This window comes from Phascolarctos cinereus, unplaced genomic scaffold, assembly GCF_003287225.1.
Source record: "Phascolarctos cinereus isolate Bilbo 61053 unplaced genomic scaffold, phaCin_HiC Scaffold_726;HRSCAF=1367, whole genome shotgun sequence".
NCBI classification, from domain to species: Eukaryota; Metazoa; Chordata; class Mammalia; order Diprotodontia; family Phascolarctidae; genus Phascolarctos; species Phascolarctos cinereus.
Window position 1 is genome coordinate 225,046,467 of NW_027556098.1, and position 24,085 is coordinate 225,070,551.

General features: G+C 36.3%; 1 protein-coding gene across 2 annotated transcripts in view; it reads left to right on the plus strand.

Annotated features, from left to right (window-relative positions):
- Nucleotides 1-9,895: 9,895 nt before the first annotated feature.
- Nucleotides 9,896-24,085, plus strand: part of SLC38A11 (solute carrier family 38 member 11) — a 70,126-nt gene continuing 55,936 nt past the window's right edge. The window contains exons 1-6 of one of the 2 annotated variants that reach the window (XM_020990848.2): nucleotides 9,896-10,079; nucleotides 10,248-10,311; nucleotides 10,820-10,940; nucleotides 12,398-12,472; nucleotides 21,504-21,638; nucleotides 23,689-23,754. In XM_020990848.2, the coding sequence (XP_020846507.1) occupies nucleotides 10,249-10,311; nucleotides 10,820-10,940; nucleotides 12,398-12,472; nucleotides 21,504-21,638; nucleotides 23,689-23,754 (460 nt within the window). In that variant the 5' untranslated portion in view covers nucleotides 9,896-10,079; nucleotide 10,248. The remainder of the gene's footprint in view (nucleotides 10,080-10,247; nucleotides 10,312-10,819; nucleotides 10,941-12,397; nucleotides 12,473-21,503; nucleotides 21,639-23,688; nucleotides 23,755-24,085) is intronic. The other variant, XM_020990851.2, reaches the window with a different exon arrangement.

Genomic DNA, 24,085 nt, shown 5'->3' on the forward strand with positions numbered 1-24,085 from the left:
CTCAGTGTAGTTTGTTGACCCCAGAGGATAACATAAAAACTCCTCAGAATGACATTTCAGGTCCTTTACAGTTTAACTTCAATATCCTTCTATAGCCTCATTTTACACTATTCTATGTTCAAGCCAAAGTAGACTACTAGCTGCAGGGATGTTGGTAGGCTCAAATGAGATAACGGACATGAAACACTTTTCAAATCTTAAAGTGCTATATAAATGCTAGTAATCATCATCATCATCAGCAGCAGCAGCAGCCACCAGTCCCCAGGTGTGCAGACTGGTGATGACTTCACAGCCTGAGTCTTTTATAAACCCCTGCCTGAGCTGAAGCAATGTTTATGGAACAATATAGGACTGTCCTGGTAAATGCTTAACAACCAGCCTTCCAGGAAAAAAAAGTATGCACGCACTTTTAAGTTTAATGTTCATTATGAAAACTTTCTTAACTCTAGAATTCAATAAAACAATGCATCAAGCTCCATCTGGCAGTGATGGATGATTTCTGAATCATCTGAAATCTACATGAAAATCAATTGATTTTCAATCAGATATAACACTATCTTCAGCACATTCCTGATCTGGTCTTTTCCTTTTTTTTTTACTAATCAGTGCAGGTATAGTTTATTCTCAATGTCTGGAATACATTCCCTCCACATTTTTGCCCAGTAAAATGCTTAGTGTTTGCTTCTCTTCCCACAGCATGCTGCTGTTGAGTAACTTAAAAGAGAAATGAGAATTATGGGAGCAGATTATGGCCTGCACAACAAAAAGAATGAACAGAATAGGAGAGCTTCAATCTGAAGACAAGTCACATCAAATAAACAAAAGAGAGGAAAATAGACTGGAATACAAATACACAGAAGTAAAGGACAATCTAAAACAACAGAAGCAAAAGCAATAACATTAAAAGAAAATAAGTTCGTTATCCAAGAAAAAACATGCTGAACTCAGACAGGATGAGTTAAGATAGCCCAAGAATCAAAGGTCTTCCAGAAGAACATGATAAGAGAAAAAATTTGAACACTATAATGCAGGAAATAATACAAGAGAACTCCCCAGAATTTCTGAACACAGAAAATGCATTTAATTTTAAAAATTCATAGGTTGCCTCTAGAAAAAAAAAATCCAAGGCTGAAAACTTCAAAACACATAGTGTTTAAATTTAACAATTCAGTTGAGAAACAAGTTCTGCAAGCTATCAAATACAAAGGAAGGCAATTCAAATAATACAAGACTATTCTACATGCAGCAGAAAATTCAGGAGGGAATAAAATAATGTGTTTTAAGGAGCAGCAGAGCTCAGAATGCAGCCCAGGATGACCTACCTTGAAAATCTGAGCTTAAAAAATGAAAAAGATATTCAATAATGAAGAAACATTTGAAACATTGTTAGAAAGGATACTAAGCCTGAAGAGATTATTTGCTTTTCAAACACCCCAGACAGGAGTGGATGAGATGAATGAATTGACAGCAACAGCAACAAAATGACATATGAGACTCCTTTCTAACTTTACACAAGGAGACATTGGTAAAGGTGGAAGTCGGGTGGAGGTAACAGTGAAGAGGTGGGCCTGGAGCATTATGAATAGAACTTATAAACAAATCAAAAAGGTTTTTTTTTTTGTAGGGCTACATTACAAAATGGAAGAGTACGTGAAAGGGGAGATGGGAAAAGGGAGGGTAGAGGAGAGTGTATGATGTGCAATGTGCCCTGGTCAAATTGAGGGCTAACAATGAAGAGAAAGTCATGGTCATAGGTCATATGGTAATAGGAAGCAATGAACCTGCAGGAGACTGAGGAGAAGTAAGAAAGTATTCAAAAGTGTGTGGGGTAGAGGAAAGGAAGCTTTGCCTTCACTATGAGAAGTGAAGAGGGATGTTCTGTGAAAGGAAATAGAGACCCTGTTCTGAGTATGGTTTGAGGGATCTGTTGCTTGACAAGACCACTCATCCTACCTCAGGAGGAGGGAAGAGTTGGGACTCCTAGGAGCAATAGGCACCTAGGATAGTGGGAGGGCATGGACTTAGGAAGATTTTGAATAAAATGAGGAAAAGAAGGTAATGAAGGATAAGGTATAGCTCAATGGTGGACTTCTTAATGAGCTATATGATAGAGGATGGAGTCCTACCATGGAGCAGTTTCCTCTTTGTCATCTGTAGAAATTGGCATTGTTCTAGGAGTGAGACACAACGAAAAAGGGAAATCCATGGGACAAGCTTTATAAGACGGTGGCAGAAACTACCTAGAAGAGAGAGATCAGAATGGATATCTTGGAAGTTTTGATTCCATGAAGAATATAGAGATAGAGAGAGAGAGACTAGATAATTAAAGAGGTCATGAACCAGAAAATGATGTTCTAGAGTAAAGAGTAAGAGAGGATGAATAATGAAGAGAATAAGAGAAACCATTTCTGGAAAGGAGCAAAAAAAATATTTTTAATTCTAATGATCAGGACTAGTTCAACTAAGAGGAAAAAAGAGAGGGGGAGGAATTATATGACCAGATAAAAGCAAAAGACAAAAAGGAACTAATAAGCAAAATCTCAAAGGTAAAGTGGTAATACATTAGAGGAAAGGATCAGGGTTGAGAAGAAAGCCAGTGGGAACAGGGCCACCTTAAAAAAGATTAAGATAAAGTAACAGAAGTAACATAGTAGTGTGTTTACAAAAGAATAGGGAAAAATAATTTGAGGTGGAAGACTATTAGAGACAGACAGAGGAAAGCATAAATCTAACTCTCATAACTTTGAATGAGAATGGAGTAAATGATCCAATAAAATGAAAAAGAGTGACTGATTGGATAAGAAAATAAAATCCTACAATCTGTTGCTTATAAGAAACACATTTAAAAGCAAAGAAATATACAAAAAGAAAATTAGGGGATGGAAAACAAATTTACTATTCATTGAGTGAATCCAAAAAAAGCAAGAGTTGAAAAGATGCTATTTGACAAAATAAAAACAAACACACAAAAATTAAAAGGCATAAAAAAGAAAACTATATTGTGCTGAAAAGAACCATAAATAACAAACCAATATCAGTAATAAACTTATTTGCTCCAAATACCTTAGCATACAAATTCATAAAGGAAATATTAACTGAGCTACAAGAAGATTTCTTGGTTTTGCGTAAGTCTAACAGAAAGATAAACAAAAGGGAAAATATGGAACTGAACAAATTGCTGGAAAAACTAGAGCTTAAGACAAAAATAAATGAAAAAGATGGATATTCAATAATAAAGAAACATTCTTATTATGACATCAAAAGAATATACATATTTCTCAGCACCACATAGAACTTTTACAAAAACCTACTCTATTCTAAGGCACAGAGATAATGCAAACGAAGGTAAAAAGACAGAAATAATTAATACATCTGTTATAGACCAAAACACAGTTAAAATAGTAATTGGCTCAGGGACCACAAACAAAGGACACAGATCCCAATGGAGACTTAACAATGAAATCCTAAATAATGAGTGGATCAAAGAACAAATCATAGAAACAATTAATAACCATGTAAAATTAAATGATAATGATAAAAACAACATGCCATGATGTCTGGGACACTGCTGAAGCATCATATTCTTACAAATATGCATTAACATTTTTTTGGATACCCTACAAGTATAGACATAGAGGGACCTTTTAAAAATATCATTAAAAGCATCTAAAACCAAAAGAAAGCATCATATACAATGGGAATATGTTGGACATTTTCCCAGTAAACATGAATGTGAAGCAAAGATACCTACTCTACCATTATTATTTGATATAATTCTGGAAATGCTAATGATAGCAATAAAACAAGGAAATTAAAAGCATAAAAATAGGCAAAGAATAAATAGAATTATCTCCATTTGCTGATGATTTGATGGTTTATTTGGAAAATCCTTGGGAATCCTCAAAGAAACTAATTAAAACAATCAAAAGCTTGGGCAAAGTTACAGGCTATAAAATAAATCCTCAAAAATCAATAGCATTTCTACAAATGGCAAAAAGGAAGAAGCAATAATAGAAAGGGAAATCTCATTCCAAATAACTACAGAATGCATAAAATATCTAGAGATCAACTTACCAAAGCATACAAAAGACATATAGATTCAATTACAAAGTTAATTGTAACTATTGTCATTAAAGAAATAAAGGATAACTTAAGTAGTTGAGGGAATATTCAATGCTCATGGCTAAGCCATGCCAATATGATAAAAATGACAATACTACCAAAATTAATATATACTTTCAATGATGCCAATTAATTTACTAATTTAATGTCAATTAAATTACTAAGATAATACTTTATAGAACTTGAGAAAATTATAACAAAATTCATTTGGAAATACAAAAGATCTAGAATATCAAAGGAAATGATGAAGAAAGGATGAAGGGGAATAGTACTTACAGACCTCAATCTATACCACAAAGTAGCAGTGATCAAAAATTTTTTATGTTAGTTAAAAAATAGAGAGCTAGATCAATGGAACAGATGAGAAAAGAGAGAATTAGAAACAAGAGAACTCAAAAATCTAGCATTTGATAAAATAGAAATATGTATTACCTAGGAAAAAACTCATTTGATAAACTTCTGGCAGAACTGGAAAGCAATCTGGCAGAAATTAGGCTTAGAACAACACAATGCATTCTAAATGGATATGTAACTTTAATATTAAAGATCATACTATTAAAAACTTAGAAGCAAAAGAGATCATGTACGTCTTGAAACTATGCTGCTCTAGAATTTATTTAGGGTCGTTTTTTACAGGTATTTGGAGGAGTTTGGGGGAGAGCTCAAGCAAGTTGCTGCTTTTACTCTGCCATCTTGGCTCCACCCCCCATTCTTTCTTTTTTCACTTGGGGAGATGAGCTAAAGGCTACCATCATTTGTTGGTTCATCATAGTAATTTTAACTAGAACCTATCTCCAGCTCCCAAAAGCTTCTTTAATATAACAATCATACTTTATGTTTTTTACAAGTATCCTATTTTATCTTCACAAAACTACAGAAGTAAGAATGACAGATATTATTATCCTCATCTTACAGGGGAGGGAAGTGACCTGCCCATGGTCATATCACTAGCAGGTGACAGACCCTAGACTCAAACTTGGGGAGGATTACAAAAGAGTCAGACAATCCATTAAATGCTTAAAGCATTAGTCCTTTATTAAGCACATTTTAATTTGCACAAAAGAAACCATAAGGCCTTACAGACATTGAAGGGCAGGGGTATGAAGGAACAGAGATAAAGAATATCACTGGTCTAGGATTATGGTAGAGGTAGGGAAGGGATGGATTTACTGGGATTCAGGTAGATGATCTTCAGTGCATTTCCTTGCAAGTAAGGATTGTCTAATTCATTTCATTTGTATTCCTAGTGCCTGGCACATGGTAGATGCTTAATACTTGTTGACTGATTCAAGTCAAAGCAGGAGTTAAGATAAGCAGGAGTTAAGGAGTTAAGATATGTTACAATAGGGGCAGCTAGGTGGCACAGTAGATAGAGCTACTGCCTTGGAGTCAGGAGGACCTGCATTCAAATTAGACTTCAGACACTTGAAACTTGCCAGCTGTGTGACCCTGGGCAAGTCACTTAACCCCAACTACCTCACCAAAAAGAAAAAAAAAAGTACTTTACAAGAGAAAGAATTCTGGATCTAGAGTGAGAGGACAATCCTGGATTCAAGCTCTGATTCTGCCACTTATTACCTCTGTGACCTTGGGCAAGTAACTTTTATTCGATGGGCTTTAATTTCATCCTGTGTAAAATCAGGTGGTTGACACATTTGACCTCTGTCCAGCCCTACTTCTAAGATCCTATGATGTATGATCCTATGAAGAAAGAGGTGGAGTGGGGCATATAATTGGCCTGTGAGAAGCTGAACTTGGTATGCCCAGTTTCCACCAAGAATTCACCATTCTTCTTAGTCAATACAGAGAGTGTTTCAGTCATTTGTCTCTTCCGTGCACGTATAACTTGAGAATGCAATTGAGAATCTTGTGGGGAGGTGGACGGGGCTTACTTAGATTTGATGCCTCTGATTGGTTTGCAGTCTCTGACGTCACACACAGGGAGAGGCGGGCATTGGCCAGAGGATTCTTGGCTGAGGAATCGGGCATGGAAGTTTCTAAATATAGAAGATTCTAGAGCAGAGGCAGCCTACCTCAAGTGAGTGTTATGGATCTCAGAAAGGCCAATTGGGGAGGTTTGGGAACAGTATGTAAAGTGCTTTGCAGACTTTAAGGGGCTTTTTTCGTATTTTACCCTAGAAGTGACTAGCGTTTTATAGCTGGAAAACCTTAGAAGCCACCCAATCGAATATTGTCATTTTCCAGGTGAGGAAATGGAACCTCAAAGAAGTGAAATTAAACCCAAGATCACACAATTTAGTGGTGGTAGATTCAGACCTACAACTCAGATTTCCTGATTCCTAGACTTCAAGTGCCAGCTTAAGTATTTCCCAGTAAATAATTATATAAATGTCACCAATTATTATTATTATCATTATTATTATCATCTCACCCCCTTTATAGCTAAGCCGTCTTCCAAATTCCTGTAGCAATGATTGTACATGACGCTCATTTGGCACTTACTCGATGGTGCATAGTATCTGTCTTTTTCTGTATATATTGGATACATAATAGTATCCTGTGCATAATATGGCTCTAGACATAATGGGGACTTAATTAATGTTAATGAATGCTGTTGATGCAGATAGAGAAGACAGAAGCAGTAAGACTTCTGGAACCCCACATACTACTTCCCCAGTCTGAATCAATAAGCCTTCTGGCCTGGGATAAGACTGGAAGTCTATACTGTCATCCTTCTCTCTTCTGTTCTTACTTCTGGCCATCAGTGGACAGGCCTCTGGCAAGATGAGTAGGAAGCTTTTACGTATTTGAAGTCCTTTGCTTCATCTAACTATTAGTATTTTATTAACTATTTCTAATCAACTACTTATGAGACAGATTAAAATCATAATCCCTTTCTCAAGACCTTCTGCCCAATCACCATCTACGTTCCACTTAGTCAGTCAACTTCAAGACTCTTCTATTAGCTCATTACTATTTCGATTACCTTTACTTTTTTTAAACCATCATTTATTAAACACCTATTATGTGCCATGCACTGTGCCACCTCTAAGTTCAACTATTCCGTGCATCATATATGCAATTACTTTCTGTTGTACATGACTCAATTAAAAGGGAGCACAGAAAAGAGACACCAAACTTAGAAAGGAGTAAAGAGACTGGAAAAAAGACACCAAAAATGATGACATTTTTAAAATGGGCCCCATAAAAGAAGGAGCATTGGGATTGCAGGTTTTGTCATTGTGCTATCTGTCATTTCAGGAGTTAAACAGCATTTGTCTTTGAATCAGAGGACCTAGTTCCAGGTCTGACACTTTCTAGCTGTGTGATTTGGGGCAAGTCACTTAAATTCTCTTCATTTGTTAATCTGTAAAATGGGTAGGGTTAATGTTCTGTTAGATTTAGGGCTTGGAGGTAATATAGGGAAAAAAAGGTTTTCTTTAGAAATGGAGGACAGATGCTCACTTTTACCTAACAGGACATTAACCCCACCCATTAGAAGCTTGAAGTGATGTGATTCTTTCCAGAATCTGCTGAAATTAGGTCCAAGTTACTAAGTGACAGGAGGAAGGACTAAGGTTAACCAAAAAGGAGAATTTTCTCATGTTAACATTTGTGAAAAATTGGAACGTATTAACCATATGAGGATGTGGATTGTATTTCATCTCTATATACCTTCCTGCTCGTGGGTTTTTTTTCTTCAACAAAATCATGTCTTCTTTGGCTCTTCTTTGTCATGAACAGCTTGAATTCTAGAATAATCAAGGTAACTCATATTGAGGGAATGTTCATTCTCCCAGTGTGGATGGAGTCCCAGAGGTCACCTACTTGTATGAACATGTCACAGAAGACAATATTACATATGGACAATATTAAATATATAAAACCTCCAGGAGATTAAGGTAAAGAATAAATAGTTTTGCTTCCTTTATATTTCTATATTTCCCTACAAATCCCATACCACATGGTCTCTCTTCAGGACCAAGACTTATGCCAACTGTACTTGTGCATTTGACTTGGTACATCATCTTAGATCTCAAGCTTTCTGTAAATTTGGTACAGTCAAAGGCTTAACTAGCCTATTTGATAACATTGGTAAAGTCCAATCAGCATTGATAACAGTATTTATTTCATTATACCTTACACTCTCCCCTACTGTTCTAATAAACCCTCCCTATATTCAGGTCTATCACCAAGGCTGACCCTATTTGCCTATTTTTTTTTAGGCAATTGGGGTTAAGTGATTTGCCCAAGGTCACACAGCTAGTTAAGTGTCAGGTGTTTAGTCTGAGGCCAGATTTGAACTCAGGTCCTCCTGACTTCAGGGCCAACGCTCTATCTACTGTGCCTCCTAGCTGCCCCCGTGGCCCCAGTTCTAAAACTATCTTTCTACTCCCTCTTTTAATCCCAGCTTGAAATGCCTGAATGATACTAACTAGCAGTTCATTTTGGCATACTCAGCAGTCGGGACAGGTGAGCAGATCAAAACTTAGAGCTAGTCCGGGGCCTTAGTTAATAGCTAGACCTCCCTATGAGGCATCTAGGTGACCCATTCAGTGGATAGAGTGCTGGGCCACGAAGTCAAAGAAGACTCATCTTCATAAGTTCATATCTAGTCTCAGACACTTACAAGCTGTGTGTCCCTGGGCAAGTCACTTAGCACTGTTTGCCTCAGTTTCCTCATCTGTAAAATGACCTGGAGAAGGAAATGGCAAACCACTCCAGTATCTTTGCCAAGAAAACCCCACATAGGGTCACAATAAGGCAGATATGATTGAACAACACAAAACCAAACCCCTAATTCTAAAAGTGAGGAGACCTAGAAAGTTTAATAGCTTGTTTTATAATGCTTTAAAGTTTATAATGTGGCTTACATACATTATCTAATTTGATCCTCATAATCAACTTTTCAATTAGGCACTATTGTTATTCTCCTCCTATTTTACAGATGAAGAAACTGAGGCCCTGAGAGTTTAATTACTCATTTTTATATAAAGCTTTCAGGTCTTACATTATCTAATTTGAGCCTTATGGCAAATCTCCCAAGTAGGTGCCATTATTATCCCCAATTGACCAGTGAAAAACCTGAATGTTAAAGAGATTAAGTGACTTAATTAGAGTCACAAAGCTAGTGTTTAAGACAGGATTTGAACCAAGGTTTTCTTGTCTGATTTTAAGTGCCCAAAGTCATACAGGTAGTGAACAGATATATTAGATTCAAACTCAGGTATTTTAACTCCAAATCCAGTACTCTTTCTACTATACTAAATGCTATTTGGGAAGCAACTAGATCAGAGATTTGGGTACAGATCCCCACTCTGATACTACCTAATATGACCTGAGATCGGTCCCTCAATTTCTTTCTCTGTAAAATGCAGATTATACTTTCCATTACTTCCCTCCAAGGCTGTTGTGAAGAAAATGCTCTGCAAACTTTACAGGGCCAGATTCATATGAACTATTGTTTTCATATTTGCGGGAAGCTTTTTAATCTTCTCATCTATAATCCCCAATTTTCCAACTACAAATTACAAACTGTGTCTCTCAACGCTCCTCCTGGAGGCAGAAAGGGAAAGGGCAAAGGTGTTTGGGTTGGAAGGATGATGGGCACAAATGGCAAAGCAGGAGAAATAAAGTGAAGCTAACCGCAGCCCCTCTGCTTTCCTACCCGGTAATCAGGAGAAAGGGAACCAGAACAGGAGCTGACTTTTACTAGGCCGTCACTTTCTACTTGTAGAAGTCAGAGGGCGGGGAGAGAGCAGAACCAGATGTTCCTTGCCACTGAAAGCCTGGGGGCAAGCATAATCCTCTCTTATTGAGGAAATAGGGGTTGTCCTGGAGATAGAAACACCCTGTACCATCTCCAAAAGGAGGAACCCGGCATTCAACTAAGAAACTCTCGCCTGGGACTGCTGAACTCCAGCTGGTCAAAGAGAAACTGCTCACCCTCAGCAGCCTGGCTCGGAGCGCGGGCCTTGCCAGGGGGCCCCAGTGAGGTGAATGGAACAGTCTCCTCAGGGTTTTCGCGCTGGGGTACCCTATAGTTTAGGAAGCTGCTGCGTGGGATGGGGGAGTGGCTGCAGGAGGAGGCGGCTGCAGGCGCTGGGGCAGAGGCAGACAGACGCAGGGCTCCAAGCATTTGACCTATGTGCTTCCCTCTCCAGCATGAACCTGGTCACCTCTGAACCAATGGGCTACCAGGGACAGCGGCCTTGCAGCAATCTGAAGGTAACCCGGGACCAAGTGTGGGAGACACTGATGGGCCGGGCAGTGAAGCCAGTGGTCATGGAATGTTTAATCCACCGGCAGAGGTCCAGAACTTCCTCTGGGTTCTCTCCACTTAGAACTCTTCCAAGGAACTCACTCCACTTCCCCAAAAAAGTTTTTTCTTATGCTTGTCTTCCTTCTGACAAAGGCTTTCTAACATCAGAAAAATGTCTCTTGTCACTTAACAAAGCCACATGTATTGCTTCAGTCCATTTGAATTAGGGCTGTTTAACCAGGTGCCAGTCTTGTGCCAGTCCTGTTTTTGTGGGACACTGTGTAAATAGTCAATTTCAGGAATGGATGTGGGAATTAATATTTACAAAGTATCCTTCAGCTATAGTTGTTATTACTATTACCATCCTCACACTTGTCTTATTGTCTGTATTCATCACTGATAATCTTGTCTGACACCTTTCTTTTTTTCCCTCTTGGGTTTTTATTTAACACCAATATTGTCTTATTGGACTAGAGAGATCCTGATGACAAAGAATCTCTGGTTTCTGAACATAAACAAAAAGAAAAGGGACATTGTCGTCAGTTCTCTGCTATTTTTAATGTTGTCAACTCAATCATAGGATCAGGAATAATAGGTAAGTGTATTTTAAATTCTAATCTAGCCTTAAGCAAATATAGTCATTCTTTAAAAGAGAATATCATTTTGAATCTATCATTCAAATATGATGATTTCAGTTAAATGATGAAATTAGTCATTTTCTTTCTTGAATGTTTTTCATATATATGAAAGTAGGATAAATTCCCTGTTGCTGTCTTACCACTAGTGGTTAGTGTTCTCTCCTGGGATAGAATAAGATGATAACTCATAGGACTGTTAGGTCCTAACCCTGTTTTTGTAGGGTTCTGAACAGTAAGCTACGGGCTCAAGCTATGCTTTTTCCCAGTCAGCATTTAACAGCCACGATTTTTGTTATCTTTCCAAGAACAATTATGGAGTTGAAAAATCTCCATAAATTATGAAAGTCATGAAGGAAATAGTCACTTTAAAAGTAAACATTTTAGGAGAAATGGAAAAATGCAATATTTTAGCACTTTTACAGATATAAAATCACCAAGATACTTTAGAAACATAAGTTTATGCAGATCACTTATGCCCCCCCAAAAAAGAATCTATTTTTACTGTTTTAAGTTTTATTATAAAATGAAGCTACAATCTGCCTAAGTTTAAAGAACTTGGTATTTCTTTGTTTTTTCTCAACAAGTGATATGGAGACAAAAGCTTTGCATGAACTAAATAGATTTTTATCCTTATAGTAAAGTAAAGATCATTGTGTTTTCCAAAGTTAATGTCTTTCATAGTGTTAGAAAGCATGCATATCAGAAAAGTTCAGAAAAGAAAAAGCACTGGCTCAATACAACTTTTATTAGATCAAAAACTGTCCAGTCAGTCATTTTCTGAGCTATAACTGCAATTTTGCTTTTTTCTTATGCTTTTTAATCATCTTCATTTACTTCTGAAAATCGAAAGTTCACTGGTATCATTGGATCCTAGAGATAAGAGCATAGACTGGGAGCTGGAAGAGACCTTAAAGGTTATCAGGTCCAACTTGCTCATTTTACAGATGAGAAAATTGAGCCTCGGAGGCTTAAGGGACTTGCAGATTCACACAGGTAGTAAATGGCAGAGCTGAGATTTCACCTCAAGTCCTCTGACTCCAAAATCCAGTGCTCATCAGACTAACTGTAAAATTTTTTTGTGCTCTTACATATTAACTTATTTCTTTATTTGTTTAGGTTCCCATTTCACCTCTAGTCAAAGTAACAATTATTTATCAATAGTCAGCCTCTCCTTTTTATTTGATGCTTCCTTGGTAAGACCGAATTGTTCATTTTTCAGTATCTATAGAACTTTGTTGTACTTCCAGACTTACTATGTAAATTAGCATTTAGTCAGATGACAAATGACTAAAAAGTGTATGGAACTACAGTGATACCATTGAAACCTACAATATAAAATTAGCATAAATAACCAGAATATGAAAGGGCTACTGCATGTTTAATCAGTGGGGGTATTTGTTTTCTTTTTCCCCAGGGTTACCGTACTCAATGCAGCAAGCTGGTCTTCCTTTAGGGATACTGCTTTTATTGTGGGTCTCTTATGTGACAGGTAGGGTACTCTATAACTGATTAATCTTGCATAGTCATCATTGCTACTTGAATAGTTCAGAGAATATCTGCATTTGGAATTGGGGGATTATCAGTACATTCATAAAATTATGTCAGCAATGTTTAAGGACATTTACTTGTATTACTAATCCAAAGATCTGATTATTAAAGGCAGAGCATTATATTGACCATATTATGTGGGGAAAGTGCTGGGCCTGTTTTTTAAGGTTTGGTTAAAGCATGAAGGATAGACACTGGAAGTGTATCTTCTTCACAAAATCATTAACAGGGTATAATGCATTCAGAATTAATGGTCCTGACCACTATCTGTGCAGGAGTCCCTGAAAATGCAGATGCTTAATTAGTAGTTTAGTTTTTTCCCCTCACAATGTGCATGTTGTCCATGAACCTGTCCTGAAGTTCAGCAGTTCAGAACTCCCTGACAATTTCTATTTCCTCTCTCCTTTTTCCTTAAGTCACCTTCATCTATTATCCTTTTTTCCAATTGCTAGAAAGAGTTCCTCAGATATTTTGAAATTTAAACTTTATAACATTCACCCTTATTTCTTCTTCTTACCACAACTTCCAGTGCTATCTTCAAATGTGTATGCTTTGACCTAGTTCTCTTCCTATTGCGGGGAGGGGGGGGTAGCAAATGAAGCCCGTGGTGAAGATTAAATGGAGGGTAGAATTAGGGGGAGAAAGAAACTTCCCAAAATCCAGCAAGCCCCCCTCCTAAGATCCTCCCAGTTCATCATTCTTTTGCAACTCTTGCTTTGTAGCCCAATTTCATTTGCGTGGGATCTGGAACTTGGTGTTTCTTGGCTTTAGTCTTAAAAGCTTAACTGAAATGCTGAATGTATTTAGTCTTTCCCATACAATTTCCTAAGGGGTTTCCTCTAGTAATTTTTAATTTCCGGCTTCCCAGTACATTTGTGCTGTCAAGTAATTAATTTCTTCCCAGGTATGTTTACTTATGGTTTATCTGAGGACATTGAAACATTATGTGCAGCACGAGCAAACACACAGAAACCTAGCAAAGTTCAGATTGTTCATAAATTCAGTTCTGTTCATTCACTTTTTAGAGGCCTCAAAATTACCTCTTAAAATGAATTAAAACAGTATCACAAAGGCTTAGCTCAAACTATTGGCAACTCCACTGAGATGCTGAATGTATTTTTACAGTGATAATTAAGGAAAAGAAAAATGGGTCTTAAAGCATTTTCTGATTTTACATCCTGAGAGGCACTTAGAGTCACAAGGCCTGGGGTTTAATTCTCACCTCTGCCACTTACTGTGTAGTTACAGAATCATGAAACTTTAGAACTGGGAGTAATTATATACATCTAGTACAACTCCCTTGACCTGCTCAAAGCCACATAGCTATCAAGGGACAGAAGACACACGCAGTCTGACTCCAAGTCCATTACCACTCTTTCTATTTACTATATACTCATCTTAGAAGAGTCCCTTAGGCTTTTTGAGCCTAAGGATTCCTCATCTGTAAAAGGAGAATAATGATCCTTCTACTACCTCCCTCTCAGTTTCTTGTTAGGGGAATGTTCTATAAATTTTAAGTGCTATACAAATATCAATTATTATTGTTGTGCACTCTGGCCAATTTTTTTTTTCAATATAAGATAAAGGAGAGGAGCAGCAAGACATAATAGATAGAAGGACAACCTTGGAGACAGAAAATCCTAGCCTAGATCCAGGTATAGTGTCTGGCACATGCTGGTTATGTGACTGTGTGCAAGCTACTGAACTCCTCAATCCCCATAATCAATGTTCTAATACTATAACATATAGGTGAATTCCTAATCTGCATTTGTGGAGCTGGAGGACGTTTCAGTATGAGGGTTTACTATGCTACTGAATTAACAGATCCAAATAATCATAATAAGATTATGTTCTAAGGGTACAATACAAACCCTTAGAAAATATTTGAGGGGTAAAGGAAAAAGATAAATACAAAAATAAAAGGAAACAGGATTTTGGGTCATCTTGCATTCCATAGAATAACAGAATTACAGAGTAGGAAGGTCACCAGTCAGACTTTGATGACTCAGAGGTCATCAAATCCAAACCATAGCTCTAATCCTAATCCTAATCCCCCCCCCCACCAACAACAGCCTCAGTAAGTATCCATTCAGACTGAGATTGGGGATGAGGAAATATTTACCTCCTGAGGCAACTTATTCCATATTTGAACAGCTCTCTACATCTACCCATTGTGCTCTTATTTCTGCCCTTTGTGACCAAGCAAAACAAGTCTAGCCCTCTTCCCCATGGCAGCTTTTTAAGTATACTTCATCATTTCCTAAATTTCCTTAGTCTAAGCATTCTGAATTCCTTCTTTCTTTCTTCTTTCTTCTTTCTTTCTTTCTTTCTTTCTTTCTTTCTTTCTTTCTTTCTTTCTTTCTTTCTTTCTTTCTTTCTTTCTTTCTTTCTTTCTTTCTTTCTTCTTTCCTTTTTATGGTTGGGCAGTGGGGGTTAAGTGACTTGCCCAGTGTCACACAGCTAGTAAGTGTTATGTATCTGAGGCCGGATTTGAACTCAGGTCCTTCTGAATCCAAGGCCAGTGCTCTATCCACTGAGCCACCTAGCTGCCCCTTGAATTCTTTCAATTGATCCTTATATATCATGGTTTCCAGTCCCCAAACATCTTAGTAACTTACCTTTAGGATATGCTCCAACTTAACAATTCCTGCTTAAAATATGGTGCACATGACTAGCCATAATACATTAGATAAAGTCCGAATAGAGTGAAATACAGGAGGCCTGTCAACTTACTTTTTCTGGACAATACATTCTGTAAATATATCCCAATGTCACTGATTTTTTTAATGTTTGGTCACAAGATTGACATATTTAATATGCTTCCCACTAAGAACTCTTTAATAGCTACCATTTATAAAGTATTTTAAAGTTTGTCCTGCATTTTATAAGTAGTAAAGCCTTTTCTTCTCACAACAACCCTGGGAAGTAGGTGCTACTATCATTCCCATTTTGCAGATGAGGAAATTGAGCCAGACAGATATTAAGTGACTTACTCAGGGTCACATAGACTGGATTTGAACTCAGGTCTTTCTAGCTCTAGGCCTAGTACTATATCTATTGCATCACCTAGCTGACTCTAGCTACATCTCTCACCTACTGGATTTGTGTAGTTGATTTTTTAAAACCCCTCAAATCTAAGACTTTACTTTTGGCATTGTCAGCTAATGGATTCAACCCATAAAACCATCCACTGAAGTATTCTTATATCTCAATCCTGTTATATATTATACTAGTCACACCTCTCAGCTTCATATTTCCCCATACCATCTATGTTTCCATCCAAGGGACTGATATGAATGTTAAAGAGACTACAACCAAGGATAGATTCCTTTGGCATGCATTAGGACAAGAGTGGGGAACCTGTGGCCTCAAGGCCACATGTGGCCCTCTAGGTCAAGCGTCATTCCATAAAGTTTGGATTCAGTCAAAGGACTTCACTCAAGGTCCTAGAGGGCCACATGTGGCCTCGAGGCCACAGGTTCCCCACCCCTGTTGGCAAAATCCCTTCCCGGTTCACATTAATCCAGTGATAGTCATTCTTTGTGTCCGGTCATTAATTAGTTCTAAATCAATTTTATGTCATTTCATCATGTACATACAAGGATATCGTGACAGACTTAAATTACTTACAGACTGAAATCCAGATATACTTGGATCTATGATTAGTTTGTCATGACATTAATAAACTAATGCCAACATATTAGTTACTGCTTCTATTTCTAAATGATACCAAACTATTGCTTTAGTTGTACATTCCATTTTTTTTTCCAGGAACCTCAAGCCCCATTGATCCATAGTTTGAAGGAAATACCTTCCTCTTTTTAGATAATTGGAGCCGTGTTCACTTGTTTCCATTTTGGCAGCACTTCTTCCATTCTCCACCTCTTTCCAAATAACATTGACAGGAAGTGGCTTAGCAGTTGTATCCACAGATTCTTTCCATAACCTAGCATTCATTTGGTACAAATCTGCTATCTTTAAATCATTGAAGGCTGTTAAGAATCTCTTGACATATCCTTACTGAACTTGGGTTTCTATTCCCTGTTGACTACTTTTGTTTGTATTTCATAAACTAAAAAATCGTCTTTCTTGGCAGAGAGAACAGAAGTAAAAATAGAAGTTAAGTACTGTCATGAAAAAAATTTAGCAAAAGGGTAAACTGAGGCTATTCTCTCAGCAAAATAACATTTATTAACAGGGGCCATGCTGCCTGTCAATAAAGGGGTAAATAAATTGCCTTCTTTTATGCCAAAGATCTCAGGCCAAAGGAAAGTTCCTCTTTCATAAGTTTTGGTAAATACAGAACAAAGAATAGAACAGGGTAGATGACATCATGGGATTGGGGACAACATGATTGGTTACAAAGCTGAGGCTCAGGAGACAATATGATTAGTTGGAAGTTTGGTAATGGGAGGTAGTCATGACCTCCCTTCTTCCATGACACTAAGAAGTGCTCATTATTGGAGTCCAGGTGCAAGGTCAAAAGATAATAGATCAGCTCTTGTTGGACAGCAAACCAGACATCCTTGAAGCATGGCTTGATGGTATAAAGATACATGCACCCCCCAAGGTCAACTAAATTCCTTGACACAAGAAAAGATCAGTGATTAGCAGGATAGCTGGATTTCTAGACTTAATCCATTACACACCAGCTGAATTCTGAACCAAATTCAGAGACAGAGCCGTGACTTAAGCAGTTATAGGACAAAAACAATTCATTGTAAGTAGGATTAATAAGAAAATAATAAAGGATCAATCTTAATCTTTTCAGGACTTCTGTCTTCTCTCCGTCATATATTATCATTGTTCCACTAACTCAAATAGTGCTTCTACTATCCTTTCTTTGATTTTTCTTTTGTGCCTAACAGAGCTTAAAAAATTCTTTGGTTGACCTTAGCATTCACTCAAGGTCTCAAGTTGTTCTGGAATTAGCATTTATAATAGTCTTAAAGGATCAAGCTACTCTTTGTGGTCAAACATACTTACTTGTCCTTGTTTCCAGTTTCTGTATGTGTATTTTAAAAACCAGAAGTGGTCATTGAATTCCCGAGTAGCCAGACCAATCTCTTTAAAAAAAGGTGACCCCCTTTCCTCCTCATTAGAATTATTTGTGTTTGTATTTGAGAACGTAACATCCCTTTCCAGCCAACATCATCTACACTAGAAGGATTCCAACTTCTGCCATGAGATTCTACCTTTCCATTATATGGATAGATAGATAAATAGATAGATAGATAGATAGATAGATAGATAGATAGATAGATAGATTGATTGATTGATTGATTGATAGATGGCACAAGGTGAGTTGAAGATGAAGGGGTGATATCTGGAGAATAAAATTAAGGGGTGAGAGAGGAGTATACCAAGAGAAGGAGAAAGGGAGAGGTAGAATGGGGTACATTGTCTCACACAAAACAGACAAGAAAAGGCTTTTACAGTGGATGGGAAGTGGGGGAAGGTGAGAGGAAATGAGCGAATCTTATTCTCATTGGATTTGGCTTAAGGAGGGAATTCCATACATACTCAATTGGGTATGAAAATCTATCTTACCCTACAGGAAAATAGAGGGGGGAAGGGGCTAAGAGAGAAGGGGGATGATAAAGGAGAGGGCACATTGGGGGAGGGGATAATCAGAAGCAAACACTTCTGACGAAGAACAGGGTCAAAACAGAGACTAGAATAAATGGGGGGAGGGTGTGGGATAGGATGAAGGGAAATATAGTTAGTTTTCCACAATGTGACTACTATGGAAGTGTTTTGCATAACTACACATGCATAACTTGTATAGAGTTGCTTCACTTCTCAATGGGGGTGTATGGGGAGGGAGGAACGGAGAAAATTTGGAACCCAAAGTTTTAAAAACAAATGTTAAAAATTGTTTTCACATGCAACTGGCAAATAAAATATCCTGCCCTACAGGAAAATAGAAAGGAAAAGGGATGAGAAGGAGGGGAAGATAGAAGGGAGGGCAGATTAGAGGAAGGGGTATTCAGATTGCCTGCTGTCTTGGGGTGGGGGAAGGGACGAGATAAGGAGAAAATTTGGAGCTCGAAATCTTATGGAAGTGAATGTTAAAAACTAAAAAATAAATAAATTAATAAGAAAAAAAAAGATTCTACCTTTCCTTTATGAATTATTTGAAACTTATTCTCTCAAAATCCTGGGTCCTTCTCTGACTATGCCCAGCCTTCTCTTCTTTATGTTTCCTATCACCTACATCTGCAACTTGTGTGACCTTGGGAAAGTCACTTCCTTGGGCCTCAGTTTCCTCAACTGCAAAATGAGAAAGTTCAATTAAAATCCCCTTAAATCCCATTCAGCTTTCAGTCCATGATCCTATGATCCTATCATGAACTCTGATATGGATTAGCTACTTCCCTCCAAGGTTCTAATAATGCTACTTTGGAAACTTCACTAATACTCCCTTGTTGCTCTCTCTACCTTCTTAAGGTTGAACTAACCATTAAGGCAAGTCATAAATTTACAAATTTCTTAGCAGTTCTGCTTTTGGCAAAAAGGAATTTCTAGATGCTCTGGAAAATTGAAGTTCCTCACCATTACTATATTATGTCTCTATGCCAGCATTTTGGCTTTCTTTTGGAACTCATTATCTAATTTCTGCTTTTGGCTGGGGGATCCATAATGTAAAAGCACACTATGATTGGTGTTTCTCTTTTCATTTATCTTCACTCAAATGTTCTTCATGGTGTTTCACTTATCTAGCCCTTAGCTTTCTACACTGTATTTTATTTTGTTATACAATGCTACTGTACGGTGAAGAAATGCTACTTTTCAAATGAGGATTCTTAAAGAAAGTCTGCAAGTAAGGGATAAATGTATATCTCTTCTCTTTTAACTTCATATTCTAATTTGGCTGGTGTTTTGCTTCCAGACTTGTTAAGTCTATTTTAAGCCTTTAATGAGGTATGTTCTGCCAGACAAGTGTTTTGTCTCTGCCCTGTTCCTCTGTTCATGTGATGTTATAAGCTTTATTTGAGGGTAAAAACGGACAGTGATTTTTTTTTCCATCATTCATTTAAATTATTTGAGTATTGTCTCTTGTTTGTTGATTACATCAAAAATAGTCTATAACTTAAATGCATATTTGATGATTGAAGTGACCATTTCCTGAATAAGTAACATACTGCATCTGCTTACAAACATTCATGGGCACAGTGAAAATGAAATCATAATTGTATGTGGATTGAAATTTGGTCATATTAAAACTTCTAAATGAATATTATTTCTTTTCATACCTAAACACTTCAGAGGATCTGTGTTTTTTATCATTGAAGGTCCTCCTTCTATGGACATCAGTTGTGAACTCACCATACTTTAGTACATAGTTTCAAGGGATTCCTGTGGATGATATAGATATAGATATAGATATAGATATAGATATAGATATAGATATAGATATAGATATAGATATAGATATAGATATAGATATAGATATAGATATAGATATAGATATAGATATAGAGAGATAGAGATAGAGATAGAGATAGAGATAGAGATAGAGATAGAGATAGAGATAGAGATAGAGATAGAGATAGATGATATAGATATAGATATAGATATGGATATGGATATGGATATAGATATAGATATAGATATAGATATAGATGTAGATGTAGATGTAGATGTAGATATAGATATAGATATAGATATAGATATAGATATAGATATAGATATAGATATAGATATAGATATAGATATAGATATAGATATAGATATAGATATAGATATAGATATAGATATAGATATGGATATGGATATAGATATGGATAGATATGTCACTGGTAGCCAAGCTTCTGGTGATGATAAATCTAATTCTCCAAACTTAGGTACATTAGTCCCCTCATAACTGACATGTAGTCCACTGATATCAATTCAGAGATGGAAAGGATCTTAGAAATCATCTAATCCAAAATTTTCATTTTTACAGTATCCAAGATCATACATCTAGTAAGTAACCCAGTGACTTCAATGATTCTATGACTCTAAATCCACCCCAACTTTCCATAGTCCCAGGCTTCCTTGTCACACCCAGCTTCTCAACTCAGGGACTTTCACACCTTATACCCCATTGGCATGGCCTTTCAGACCCCATGATCACCTTCATGTTATGACCAGCCAGTTAGTGGAGGAATTCTGTTCATGTATATGTCATCAATATTTGTTTTCCTTTAGAACTAAGGACACAGTAAATTTCATAGCTTAAAAAATACCTTTAAACATTTAGTCAAAAACACATTTAATAGTTTGGACAACTGATGTGACTAGGGAAATCACATTTTAAAACATTTGCGTTCTATATATTTCATCCAAGATTGACCTCCTCAGATATGATCAAAAGGCTGTAAATGCAATATTATGGAAATATTTCCTTGCATTTACTTAATAACTGTAATACAGAGTTGTTGGGGTTTCTTTTTATTCTTGGAGGCCAACTATACACTTTTTCCTAGTCATATTTTGTCTGTTACCTTGAGGGAAAAAATAGGAGCAATGTGCTGCGTGGGGTTTTTTTAAAACTTAGTTTTTATGTAATTTTGCTTATATGCATTGTAAAAGTGAGGAAATAGAGTCACAAAGTGATGATAGAATTTTCCAAAATTGCGGAAAGTCAGTATAAGAAATAAAGATAGAATTCCTGACACTCACTTCCTGGGCTTGCCTTCTGTTCAGGTCAGTGCACTAATCCTTTGACCATATTTGTCCCTAGTATCGAAAAAGTTGATGAAAAACAGCAGCAAATATATAGTCATGGCATCCTAAAAAGAATACCATAGCTTATCAAGTTAAGTCCTCACCAGTGATCCATTTAACCTGATTTTTTGTTGTTGTCTCATTCTAAAATGGCCCCATAATTTAGCAATTTTTTTCCTCCAGCATGATTTAGACTTAAACAAAAAAATCTTTGCATTCAGTATATAATCTCATGCATAGCTCATTTGTTTTCTTAACAGACTTTTCCCTTGTTTTATTGATAAAAGGAGGATCCCTTTCTGGAACAGATAGCTATCAATCTTTGGTCCATAAGACATTTGGCTTTCCAGGGTATCTACTCCTCTCATCTCTACAATTTTTATATCCTTTCATTGGTAAGACCACTATAAAGTTAAATATTGACAATTATCTTCATGACTGTGACAATTCCCTCTGAAATAAATCGCATTTGCAATGAAACAATGTTAAAGATTTTAGATAGTCTGTATATTGCAAGAATAAATGTAGCCATTGTTTATCTAGTTACTTTATAAAATAATAATTCTAAGAGGAAACCTAAGACTACTATTATGTTATTTCTCTTTGCCCATGTTGCCTCCTGCCCAATTCTAAAGCCCTGACTTTTAAAAGTTAATCAATTCTTGCTTCTTCAGACCTCACTTGCCAGGTTCCAGGTGAGAGAGTCTGTTCAGTCAGTCCAGGTCATAGTATCAATGCCAGTGCCACTTGACCTGTTTCTGTATGGATGTAGAGGCTAGTGTTACACCTGTGTCAATATGTCAGACATTATCCTTTTCATGGTCCACTTCAGAAAGTAATCCCAAAGAGAACATGCTCAAAAGAACTCAGACAGTAAAACTAGAAGAAGTGGAATATTCTGCTGAATTTGTTGGCCCTCTTCTGTTTCATTTTCATGAGAATCTGTGCAGGGTAAAATGAGAGTATTATGGGAACATATACATGTCTTCTTGGGTCTTAGACCAACAAGTCAAATCAATGAGCATTTATTAAGCACTTACTATTTGAAACTGAAGAGCATTTCTGTGAACTTAATGACTCACGAAAAACATTTCCAAGACTAATAGTCTATTTATAAAATTATTTCTGTGTTTTGACTCACTTGAAACTTATAGTAAATATTCCTTACTATGTGCAGTATCATAATGAAATGGTCATCTGTTCATTGTTAATATACAAAATCAATTCACCATAGATACTTGGCCTGAGTGGACTGAATGTATTAAAAAGTCACTAACAAGTTTATAGCATTTTCTTAACTGTTTTCATGACAAATTTAATTGGTGATTTTAACATGTCATATCAGCCATCTTACAAGTTGTGCAATGGCTGTAAATCTCAGCAGAAAAGCCAAGGATTATAAAATTTCTAAGAAAAGTCTTCCTTGCTTTTGCAAGTGAGGTGAGGGTTTAGAATTTCTTTCCCCTTTTGCTGTTGTTGTAACTCAGTACATGTGTTCTTTAACAGGGTGATCAATAATTTTAAGTGTGCTAGGAGGATTGACTATTTAAAGGTTCCTGGGATGAATTCCTTTGTAAAGTAAACATTTATTTTCATAATGTAAATAACTACTTGTCTGTCTTCTGACTTGAGATTTTAAAATTTGGGGTCATCTTGAATATTGGGTATACAGTTGAATTCATATATTTTGGTTGAATAAATCAGAGAATGCCCATATTAAAGAATGCCTGTAGCTTCAGACTATTCTTCAAACTATTTAAAATATAAATAGAATTTTAGAAAAAGGAGCGATAACAGATTTCTGAAAATCAATGAATGGGAGCAAAAATGATTTTATATATTTCTAAGTCATGCATGGCATATTTACAAAAATTTACCATGTGTTGGGACATAAAAAACTCACAAATACAGAAAAGCAGAAATATTTAATACAATCTTTATTGACTACAGTGCAACAAAACATATTCAATAAAGGGTCAGAGAAGAAATTACCTAAAATTAATCATAGATTAACTTAATGCTAAAGAATTGGTGAGTAAGTGAATAAGTCTTGGAAATGATGGAAAATTTCATCAGAGAAAATGACAATGAGACAACATACAACATACTAAAACTTATGGGATGTAGCTAAGATAGTCTTTAGGAAGGAAATTCTAAATACTTTTATAAACAAAAGAGAGAAAAACAAATCAATGAACTGGGCATGCAACTTTAAAAAAAAGTAGAAAAGCAACAAATTAATACCCCACCTAATTGTGAAAATATAAATTCTGAAAATCAGGGTTTCACAAAATTGAAAACAAAAAAATAAAAAATAAACCCCAAACAAAAAACATTGAAATTACATATATAAGTAGGAGCTTTTTTGGAAGGAACTGCTCAGGATTAAGTATATGATTAATAACTGTGTCTGATATTAACTTATTATCTTTATTTTGTTTCTAGCTATGATTAGCTATAACATAATAACAGGAGACACTCTAGGCAAAGTTTTTCAAAGAATTCCTGGAGGTAAGTCCTAATGAAAGATTTTTTTTAGCTATTAATTATGTTCATACGGTTTCTGTAGTTGACATTTTTTTGTGAAGAAAAACTACCAAGTCATGATTTTTAGTCATCTTACAGCCATGCTTACTAATAGTAATATTCATCTTCATTATACGTCATTCATTTTATCTATACATTTCTATACAATTATTTCTCAGTAAACTAAAAACAATTTTTTTTGAAATTATCATATAGTCAAATATATCTTTTGCTCTTTGTACTATATATATTTAGTGATTCTAATACGATATTTTCATGCTCTCTATTTTCTTAGAGGGAGCCTTAGAGATCATCT